This window comes from Poromitra crassiceps (genome assembly GCF_964638095.1).
Source record: "Poromitra crassiceps genome assembly, chromosome: 3".
Lineage (NCBI taxonomy): Eukaryota > Metazoa > Chordata > Actinopteri > Beryciformes > Melamphaidae > Poromitra > Poromitra crassiceps.
Genome location: NC_139625.1, coordinates 3783548 through 3795757, shown reverse-complemented (window position 1 = coordinate 3795757; position 12210 = coordinate 3783548). Strand labels below are relative to the sequence as shown.

Sequence of the window (12210 nt, the reverse complement as noted above, 5' to 3'; positions counted from 1 at the left end):
AACACATCACAGCAGCTATAACACCGTTAGAGACAACACCATGGTAATAACACATCACAGCAGCTATAACACCGAGAGACAACGCCATGGTAATAACACATCACAGCAGCTATAACACCGTTAGAGACAACGCCATGGTAATAACACATCACAGCAGCTATAACACCGTTAGAGACAACGCCATGGTAATAACACATCACAGCAGCTATAACACCGTTAGAGACAACGCCATGGTAATAACACATCACAGCAGCAGCAGTTGTTCAGCGCTAAGAGGAGACGTAGAGGTTGCAGATGGCCACATTCAAATCATTCTCCTCACTGTGTTTCCAGAGGGCAGTGGGCAAAGCAGAGGAGCTGGTGAAGGCCCACCAGGAGTACCAGCGGGGCCTCCATGCGTTCGAGGACTGGCTGGAACAGGATCAAGAGAAGCTGGGCTGCTACACCCAGCTGGAAGGAGATGTCGATTCGCTGGAGGAGACGCTTCAAAAACTGCAGGTCCGAAAAGAGATCTTTCCAAATCAGTGTAGTGATTAGATCTGTAGTAGGTGTAACAAGGTTATCAATAATCCATGCCTGTAGCCTGAAATATACATTTCCATCAAAATAACTGAAATAGCCATGATCTATAATGTCACTATACAGGAACTGCAGCTGCATTGCACAGAGGGCCAGGCTTTGCTGAACACCCTGCTGGTCAGTCGAGAATTGGTCATTCCCTGGGGGCTGCCCCAGATAGAGGACCGGGCGCTGGAGACACTGCAGCAGGAGTGGAGGCTGTACCAGGCCCGGCTGGCCGACACCCGGGCCCAGCTCAACAGCGCTCTGGCCAAGCTCCGACAGATGGAGCAGAAGTTCCAGCGCCTCGACAGCTGGCTGAAGGGCATGGAGACCAAAGGGCAACTGCGCAGCCACCGGCGGTCTGACCGCGCCACCAAGGACGCTCAACTGCAGCTGATAAAGGTTACAACAAATGTTACAATGTTACAATTTCACTCAGCAGACCTTAAAGGTTAGCATTGATCAATAATGTGCAGAAGGTCTAGTAAATACAAAACGGCACAGGAGTGTGCTGCTTTGATACTTAAGTGTTACAGTGTTACAGCACAGCAAGACACTGATTCATGGCGGTGGCGATCGAGCTAATGTAGTAAGATACTGTATTGATCTGTCACATCTAGACTTCATCTAATCACAATCAGCAGTGATAAGCTTGGACATGTCACACGTGTTGGAAAGCGTAAAAACACCTTATACTGCCAAAAATGTCCATTTATGTCTAGAATTGGGTCTAAAAATGTTTAAAAAGTATGCCACTGTGGTGACATCCCCCCCCCCCGATGCAGTTTGAATTTTCTTGAAGCTATTGTGTGTACTTTGATCATTTATGACAATGCTGTTGTTATTAGAATGAATGTCACAATATGGGACCTTTTAAATGATAAGGTGATCACAGTGTCCCAATATCAGTGAGAATACTTCTTTCACCAGAGCTGGCAGGAGGAGGTGCTGGTGTACCAGGAAGAGATGGAAGGCCTCAGTATCCTGGCTCAGCAGGTTCTGGATGAGACCCATATCAGCAGCCGCATCAGCACCAGAGCCACCCAGATTACAGCCCGTTACCACGCCCTGCTTCTGCATTTACTGGTAACAACTTGGTTGTTGGAGGGATCAAACCTACGGTCTTTCTATTATGCGTCACAGGTTGTCTCTAACCAAGAGACAACCTGGATCTCCTTAGTAAAATCTTTGCTGTAAAAAAAAAAGAATGAGATGTCATTGATTTAGCTAGTCTAAGCATTTATCTCCCCTAACTTGTGTGTGTTTTCCTCTCTTCCTCTGTACTGTATTTCAGGAGACCATCAAACAACTCCAGGAAGAAGTGTCTTGCATTGAAGAGGCACAGTGTGTCTTCAGTGGCTTCTCAGACTGGCTGAGCACAGTGCAGAACAACTTCAGCACTGTGGCCATCAGCATTGACGTCGTGGACCGCATCGCCATGGACAGGAAGATGAAGAAACTCGAGGTAGACTAATCACACGCCCGTCAGTGTCGGACAGACGCAAGCAGCTGCTGTCCATCTAGCACTGAATAATACCACTTAATGTGCCTTTCAGGCTCTCCAGGCAGAGATGGAGCAGGGTCACACCTTCCTGAAGACAATGAGGGAGAAGACCGGGCGAGCCATGGCGTACTTGGAAGAGACCGAGGCGGAGCAGCTCAAGGAGGAGGTGGACACCCGACTCTCGCAGCAAGAGGAGTTGACGGCGGCGCTGCGCATGGAGCACAGCGCCCTGGAGAAATGCATCGCACTCTCCAAAGACTTTATGGACAAGTACAAGGGTCAGGCTCAGTGGGTCGCCGAGACCAAGAACCTGTTGGCGTCGACCGTAGAACCCAAAGCTGAGCTCTACCAGAAGAAGGCTCAACTAGCCAAGTACAAGGTAACTGACTTAACTGCACACTACTAATTTGACCTGCTCTGATTATGTTTAACTTATTCTCTTATTGGGAAGTGGCGAGAGCTGAGCCTGAAAACTTGATGATTTGATTTACTACATCTGCGCGTTTTTCTCCCTCCATGTATGTAGACCATCCAGCAGATGGTGCAGTCTCATGAGTCCTCGGTGAAATCTGTCATTGAGAAAGGAGTGGCTTTGCTCGATACGGTCCGTGATCCAACCATAAATGATAACATGATGAAGCTGCAGTCAGACTACCAAGACCTCTGCATGGCATCTAAGGTATGGCTACAACTTAGCTGCTACTGTAAGTTTAGCAGTTGAAGGTGTTCACTCAATGGATGGAGGTGGCTCCACTTTGGAGCACTTAGGCCGTGGCCACACACATCCGTCAGAAAATGGACAGAATTATCAAACGGATAGATGTGTATGTCCGTTACATGTACAAGTAACCTACTTTGTACAGCAGGTGGCGGTAAGCACCTTGACGGTGTCAGCGACCCACCTATAAACCGAGAGAAGAAGAAAGCTGGCGTTGGCTCTGTGCGCTACGTTACTTATGTGGCAATACAATGCGACTGAATGACCAGATTGATTGTAATGGTCGGCCAGTTTCGAGTCATGCTGTTTCCATGAAGCCCACCAGCTTTGATATCTGTTGGCTAGTTGTTGATATTTATAAACGGTAAAATAACATGACGTCATATCGTTGCGGACAACCCGCTCAGCCATTTCCGCTCTGGGAACACCTCCTCGACTCTGATTGGCTAAACGGACGGTGACCATCCGTCCATTCGATAGGTCCATCCAGAAAACGTTCAGCGTTCTTGAGCTTTTCTCTCCATCAAAACATATATGCAAATTTGCTGCATACGTGCGCTTCATCAGTGCTCCACGGACAGACGGACAGCTGTGTTGAAAATGAATGGAAGTGAACAGAGAAATGAACGCAGACGGACAGTCACCACGGATCGGTGTGGCCACCCCCTTACTGCAGCTTTAACCCATTGATACCTGATGCAGCATTTGTGTGTCTATCCCTTTAAGACCTAAAGGGATAGACACACAAATGAGGGATATACACGCAAATGCTGCAATGGGTTAAGGATACCTCAAAAGCCACCTACCTGGTCTGTAGAAAAACATGTCCTACCTGTGATGGTCTCAGAGATGGTCTGTGTGTCTTCTCTCAGACGCAGGTCCACAGCCTTGTGGAGTGGGTGAAGGAGCATGAGGATTACAACAGTGAGTTGCAGGAGGCGGAGAAGTGTCTTCTACAGATGTCCAGCAGGCTGGTCACCTCCGACTCCATGCAGACCAGTAGCATGGAGGTGGCCACTCAGCAGCTGGCCAGACACAAGGTAACCGTCCGTCCGATGCCATAAAGTCCTGTAAGAATTCACACTGTTTTTCATTCTACTGTTAATTATGCTGCAGTTTGATTTGATTCCCCTTTGCTCCAACATCAGAATCAGAATCAGAATTACTTTTTTATTTGCCACGGTATGTTTTCACATACTAGGAAATTGTCTTGGTGTGGTTGGTGCTCATTTAACATTGATAAGAACAAATATACCAGACATAAACAAATAAGATATAAAGAATCTGGACTCAGTTCTCAGTCTCTATCCGCTTCACTCAGTAGACACTGAGAACCTCCCCCCGCCTCTAGTTGTTAAAAGTGGGCGGATACAATTTCAGAGTTAGAAAAAAACATTGCATCGCAGAACCAATCGTGAGTCTTGAGGGCGGGCCTACATTCTGGGGGCGGTGGCGACATGCAGTAGCGGTGTCCCTGTGCCGACAACAAGTGGCAGACAGTAGACAAAGCTTTTACTGTAAACAAGCCAGCACGTCTTTCTTGTCCTGTGTTAAAAGATTTAAACAAAGCCGCTGTAAATCCTTAATTGCACCAATCTTGTGGATTGAGCACACATCAGATAAAACGGACTCAAATAACGTTACATTTCTCAGTCGGGACATCCATTGTCACTGTAAAGCTCTCTCAGTGTTACAATTCTCCGGTTCGTGTTTCACTACGGAGGACAATGGTGGGCGCACCACTTCCGGGTAGGAAAACAATGGTACAATAAACAACAGGTATACACTCTCTTTGCAGCACATCAGTGTCTTGCTCTGTATTGGACCTATGAAACGTTACATTGCCGCTACCAAATAAAATTCAAATAATAAATGTAGGCGTGTCTGCTGCCGGCCAGGAAGAGACAGATTTTGACAATGATGTTCCCAGACGTTTGGTGTAGGTGGCGCTGTTGGCGCCGCTCACCAAACGTCTGGCAGCCGAGACTATAAAGAATCTAAAGAGATGATAAAGTATTATACAAGGATTCAGATATTTCAGATATTAACAGATATAAACACAGTGGTGTAGTGCAGGGTAGATGCGGGGTGGATGGAGTCTACCCACTTATTTTTCATACCGCTTTGTGTCTACCCACGGGGGGAGGGGCGTAAATTACAGTCTACCCACTTCTCCAGGGACCACTACACCACTGTATAAACAGTATTAACACATATAATCAGTCTTGACAGTCAGGTTCCTATTTTATAACGTGTCTTATCCACTGTTTATCAGGCAATAATGGAGGAGATAGGCAGTTTTGAGGAGCGCCTCACCAGCCTGACGCAGAAAGGAGAAGATCTTGTCGCCAGCTGTACAGACCAAGTCCAAGCTAAGATCAGCCAACAAGTCCAGGCTCACCAACAGGGAATCAGAGACAGCTACTCGGCCATTTGCAGCACTGCCCAACGTGTGAGTAACACAATACTTCAGTCCGAGAGATTCACCTTATTTCCTGCTTGTCTGTCCTTATTTCCACACAAACTTGACTCATTTCCTCTCATTACAACACAGATAGTCATGGTCCTACCTCTCCTTCAACAGATTTACCAGAGTCTGGATCGGGAGCTGCAGAAACACGTGAACCATCAGGACACTCTGCAGCAGAGCCAAACCTGGCTCTCCACAGTGCAGGAGGAGCTCCAGCTCAACGATCAGCCACCGTCTGGTCTGCAGGAGGCTCTCAAGCAGGTAACTGACTGTGCAGTGGCAAGTGGCAAAACAACAACACACACAGAGGAGCATGGGAAACAACAACACACAACAACACACACAGAGGAGCATGGGAAACACAAAACAACAACACACACAGAGGAGCATGGGAAACACAAAACACACAACAACACACACAGAGGAGCATGGGAAACACAAAACAACAACACACACAGAGGAGCATGGGAAACACAAACACACAACAACACACACAGAGGAGCATGGGAAACACAAACACACAACAACACACACAGAGGAGCATGGGAAACACAAACACACAACAACACACACAGAGGAGCATGGGAAACACAAACACACAACAACACACACAGAGGAGCATGGGAAACACAAAACAACAACACACACAGAGGAGCATGGGAAACACAAACACACAACAACACACACAGAGGAGCATGGGAAACACAAACACAACAACACACACAGAGGAGCATGGGAAACACAAAACAACAACACACACAGAGGAGCATGGGAAACACAAAACAACAACACACACAGAGGAGCATGGGAAACACAAACACACAACAACACACACAGAGGAGCATGGGAAACACAAACACAACAACACACACAGAGGAGCATGGGAAACACAAAACAACAACACACACAGAGGAGCATGGGAAACACAAAACAACAACACACACAGAGGAGCATGGGAAACACAAACACACAACAACACACACAGAGGAGCATGGGAAACACAAACACACAACAACACACACAGAGGAGCATGGGAAACACAAACACACAACAACACACACAGAGGAGCATGGGAAACACAAACACACAACAACACACACAGAGGAGCATGGGAAACACAAAACAACAACACACACAGAGAATGGGAAACACAAACACACAACAACACACACAGAGGAGCATGGGAAACACAAACACAACAACACACACAGAGGAGCATGGCAAACACAAAACAACAACACACACAGAGGAGCATGGGAAACACAAACACACAACAACACACACAGAGGAGCATGGCAAACACAAAACAACAACACACACAGAGGAGCATGGGAAACACAAACACACAACAACACACACAGAGGAGCATGGGAAACACAAAACAACAACACACACAGAGGAGCATGGGAAACACAAACACACAACAACACACACAGAGGAGCATGGGAAACACAAAACAACAACACACACAGAGGAGCATGGGAAACACAAAACAACAACACACACAGAGGAGCATGGGAAACACAAACACACAACAACACACACAGAGGAGCATGGGAAACAACAACACACACAGAGGAGCATGGGAAACACAAACACAACAACACACACAGAGGAGCATGGGAAACAACAACACACACAGAGGAGCATGGGAAACACAAAACAACAACACACACAGAGGAGCATGGGAAACACAAACACACAACAACACACACAGAGGAGCATGGGAAACACAAAACAACAACACACACAGAGGAGCATGGGAAACAACAACACACACAGAGGAGCATGGGAAACACAAACACACAACAACACACACAGAGGAGCATGGGAAACACAAAACAACAACACACACAGAGGAGCATGGGAAACACAAAACAACAACACACACAGAGGAGCATGGGAAACACAAACACACAACAACACACACAGAGGAGCATGGGAAACACAAAACAACAACACACACAGAGGAGCATGGGAAACACAAAACAACAACACACACAGAGGAGCATGGGAAACACAAACACACAACAACACACACAGAGGAGCATGGGAAACACAAAACAACAACACACACAGAGGAGCATGGGAAACACAAAACAACAACACACACAGAGGAGCATGGGAAACAACAACACACAACAACACACACAGAGGAGCATGGGAAACACAAAACAACAACACACACAGAGGAGCATGGGAAACACAAACACACAACAACACACACAGAGGAGCATGGGAAACAACAACACACACAGAGGAGCATGGGAAACACAAACACAACAACACACACAGAGGAGCATGGGAAACAACAACACACACAGAGGAGCATGGGAAACACAAAACAACAACACACACAGAGGAGCATGGGAAACACAAAACAACAACACACACAGAGGAGCATGGGAAACACAAACACACAACAACACACACAGAGGAGCATGGGAAACACAAAACAACAACACACACAGAGGAGCATGGGAAACAACAACACACACAGAGGAGCATGGGAAACACAAAACAACAACACACACAGAGGAGCATGGGAAACACAAAACAACAACACACACAGAGGAGCATGGGAAACACAAAACAACAACACACACAGAGGAGCATGGGAAACACAAAACAACAACACACACAGAGGAGCATGGGAAACAACAACACACAACAACACACACAGAGGAGCATGGGAAACACAAACACACAACAACACACACAGAGGAGCATGGGAAACACAAAACAACAACACACACAGAGGAGCATGGGAAACACAAAACAACAACACACACAGAGGAGCATGGGAAACACAAACACACAACAACACACACAGAGGAGCATGGGAAACACAAACACACAACAACACACACAGAGGAGCATGGGAAACACAAAACAACAACACACACAGAGGAGCATGGGAAACACAAAACAACAACACACACAGAGGAGCATGGGAAACACAAAACAACAACACACACAGAGGAGCATGGGAAACACAAACACACAACAACACACACAGAGGAGCATGGGAAACACAAACACACAACAACACACACAGAGGAGCATGGGAAACACAAAACAACAACACACACAGAGGAGCATGGGAAACACAAAACAACAACACACACAGAGGAGCATGGGAAACACAAACACACAACAACACACACAGAGGAGCATGGGAAACACAAACACACAACAACACACACAGAGGAGCATGGGAAACACAAAACAACAACACACACAGAGGAGCATGGGAAACACAAAACAACAACACACACAGAGGAGCATGGGAAACACAAAACAACAACACACACAGAGGAGCATGGGAAACACAAACACACAACAACACACACAGAGGAGCATGGGAAACGCAAACACACGTATCCCTATTAGTTGCAGGAAGTGGTATTCCTGAGTATCTTCAAGTTCACATATATATAGCATGCGGCTGGCTCACAGGCATTGATAAAGCCTATATTCTAGGGGTGGGGGAAAAAATCAATACACCATAGTATCGCGATATTTTTGCCTGACGATATTGTATCGATATTTGGACGCCAAGTATGCCAGGCCACCGGGCTACTATAAACTTTAGTTCCAAGGCCAGCAGTAAACAAACGGTAGCATATTTTCATTTTGTTTTAACACTTTAACAGTTTTGTCATAACAGTAATTTACAAATTCCCCAGTTACTGAATGGGCTGCACAAGATGTTTTGTGTAAGTGAAGTTGCATTGTTCAAAAACTACCTAAGTACAGTAGTCCACACACACATCCAGTTAAGGTGGACTGTAAGTAGACTGTAACAAACAGTTCAGTTTGTCAGGTGCATGCAACTATGACATGACTTTATGAAAGTTGTTGGTCTGTCTACTTGACAATGTTGCTGCAATAAAATGGTTGAAGTCAGATGTACAGCCTGAAAAATTGTTCTTATATAAACCAGATGTTGACAAAGTATTCCTTTGGTGATATCATTTGCAGTTGAAAAAGTAAGAAATCGAAATATCGCAATATTCAATATATCGCAATATCGGCGATATCGCAATACTATCGTATCGTGACTCAAGTATTGTTTTAGTATCGTATCGTGGGCATCTGGTGATTCCCACCCCTACTATATTCCCTGATTAAACCATTCAATGGAGTTCTTTCTATTATGCGGTAATAATAATTACCTATGTTACACATTTCTCCACAAAATTGACGACCACAAAATGTTACTACGGCTAGCGCACGAGACTAGACGGTGGGGTGAAACCCCCCATATAACTCAATGGGCTGACTCACCAAAGGACGGTGCTGCTGCTCTATACTACAGGATTGGGGATTCAAAAGCAGGTACATAGACGTCTGTTCAGATGTTACCTTCACTGCGGGGGTTGAATCCCTGATCCTGTCTGCCTGGGCTGGGCTAGCAGCTAAATGCTAACTCTCCTGCATCGGAAGAAAGGGAGGATTTACTCCACGCTGATCCATTGAACATGCGTCTATGACGAGACACTGACTGAATCTATCCTATAATAAAATTGGCTAGCAGTTTCTGTCTGTCAGTCACGATTTTTCGCGACCGTGACGTCCGTCACACACACACACACACACACAGACACACACCATACCACACCACACCACACCACAACACAACACAACACAACACAATGCAACACACACACACACACACACACACACACACACACACACACACACACACACACACACACACACACACACACACACAGCCCTTCAAAATAAAAGCTCATAGACCTTCAAAAAAGCCCAAAACACACATAGGCCTTCAAAATAAAAGTCCATAAACCTTCACAATAAAAGCCCAAAATACACAGACCTTCAAAATAAAAGCCCAGGCATAGACCCTCAAAATAAAAGAGCAAAAACACAAGACCTTCAAAATAAAAGCTCATAGACCTTCAAAATCAAAGCCCAAAAACACACACAGACTTTCAAAATAAAAGCCCAAAACACACAGAGACCTTACACACAACCATGTTGTTGTGTGTGTGTGTGTGTGTGTGTGTGTGTGTGTGTGTGTGTGTGTGTGTGTGTGTGTGTGTTAGAGAGCTGCGCGGGCCTGAAATTTCGGCCCGAGCCCTCCCCGGCCCGTGACATGCAGACCCGTGCCCGGTCCGGCCTGGAGGAGTTATAAAATGAATTGGCCCGAGCTCGTTGCCAGGCCCGAAGCCAATATTACGATATAATGACACATCTCTCTCTCCCTCTCTGTTCCGCGTGCTGCGTCGCCGCGCGGCCGTCCTGCGCAGCCTCTCTCTGTCTGTCTCTCTATTTGACTCTCTCTCTCTCTCTCTCTCTCTCCCTCTCTCTGTGTTCGGGAGCTGTCCGCTCGCTGTACATGGACGGACACGGCACAAACGGCTTGTTTCTCTCTCTATCTCTCTTGGGGAGCTGTCTACAGCTACTAACGTCACGTGAGGGTCTGTGTGTGACTGTATGGCTGGGGGAGTGTCTGTGCACTCCTCCTCTTTGTCTGACTGTGCTCTGCTGTGTCAAATCAAGCGAGTACGCTAATACAACATTATTTAATTGAATTATTGAAACGGCCCGACCCCGGCCCGGCCCGGACCTATTAATTAAAAATAAATAAAAAACAAGCCCGGCCTCGGCCCGTTTTGGTCGGCCCGAGGGCCCCGCGAGGGTACCCTCGGGTTTGCAGCTCTCTAGTGTGTGTGTGTGTGTGTGTGTGTGTGTGTGTGTGTGTGTCTGTGTCTGTGTGTGTGTGTGTGTGTGTGTGTGTGTGTGTGTGTGTGTGTGTGTGTGTGTGTGTGTGTGTGTACGTGTGTACGTGTGTGTGTGTGTGTGTGTGTGTGTGTGTGTGTGTGTGTGTGTGTGTGTGTGTGTGTGTGTGTATGTGCGTGTGTGTGTTGTTGTACTGGGCCCACCAAACTAGATTTGAAAGCTGTATACTGTAGCATTCTGATAATCTAGTTCAGTCAAGATACCTCAATGGAAACATGGAGGTTTAGTCTAGTCTGTCTGTAAAATCAATGTATAATGTTGATCCATTACTTTTCTATGCACAGGTGAAGCACTACAGGGCCCTTCAGGAGCAGGCCAGCACTTACCTGGACCTGGTGTGTTCTGTCTGTGACCTGTCTGATGATGCTGTGAGAGTGACGGCTGCTGAGGTCCAGCGGGTCAAACTCACGGTCAGTAAAGTGATGCCTCCCTGTCCGTCATGCACCTTCAGATATTGATTTGCAGTTTTTTAGGATGGTTAATATCTTCATAATAAATAAATAAAACACGGATAGTAGGACCGTACACATCACCCTACAAATATGCATTCAACATTCAGTCACTACAGGCACTCCAGCAGCATGGCATACAGAGTCACTTTTATTTGGGGAATGAGAGATGCTTCATGAAATATGTCTTGAGTATTATATAAATACGGACTTTAAATGTAGATATGTGCTTTTACAGATAGAGGAGAGGATGTCCAATGCACAGGTGCTTTCCGAGGGCTGGAGGGAGATCAAGGAACAGAAGCAGGAGCTGTCCAGCCTGTTCCAGGATATGGAGCAGCAGCTCCTCAGCTTCTCCAGAAGGCCTGCCGAGCTGGAGACCAAGATAGCTCACAACATGCTGTCACAGGCCAAGGTAGGGAACAGTAGCACAATCATCTCTCCTCTGATAAATGTGCTTTACACAAAGGACCCAAAAGTGTGTCTCTTTTTCCAAATCACCTCCAAATGTAGTGTTTAGTCAAGTCAAGTCAAGTCAAATTTTATTTATATAGCACCTTTCATACACAAAGGCAATTCAAGGTGCTTTACAAAAAAAAATAATCGAAAAAACAAGCAGCAAAGCAATGCACATATAAAAAACACATAAAAAACACAGCCGACAGTTTTAGTTAAAATATATACTCAAATTAACAAACATGAAACATTATTTCTGTTTTAAATAAGTTACAAGGCA

The 12210-nt window shown here is 46.0% G+C and overlaps 1 protein-coding gene across 4 annotated transcripts in view; it reads left to right on the top strand.

Moving 5' to 3' along the window:
• The window catches only part of syne1b (spectrin repeat containing, nuclear envelope 1b), a gene marked incomplete at its 5' end in the record, with an annotated part of 267667 nt that overhangs the window by 150400 nt on the left and 105057 nt on the right, over window positions 1–12210 (top strand). For all 4 annotated transcript variants that reach the window (XM_083634044.1, XM_083634043.1, XM_083634042.1 and 1 more), the window contains 11 exons: window positions 334–498; window positions 646–963; window positions 1492–1647; window positions 1856–2026; window positions 2118–2444; window positions 2592–2744; window positions 3656–3823; window positions 5059–5235; window positions 5368–5514; window positions 11310–11439; window positions 11717–11889. In XM_083634044.1, coding sequence (XP_083490170.1) covers window positions 334–498; window positions 646–963; window positions 1492–1647; window positions 1856–2026; window positions 2118–2444; window positions 2592–2744; window positions 3656–3823; window positions 5059–5235; window positions 5368–5514; window positions 11310–11439; window positions 11717–11889 — 2085 coding nt within the window. The remainder of the gene's footprint in view (window positions 1–333; window positions 499–645; window positions 964–1491; window positions 1648–1855; window positions 2027–2117; window positions 2445–2591; window positions 2745–3655; window positions 3824–5058; window positions 5236–5367; window positions 5515–11309; window positions 11440–11716; window positions 11890–12210) is intronic.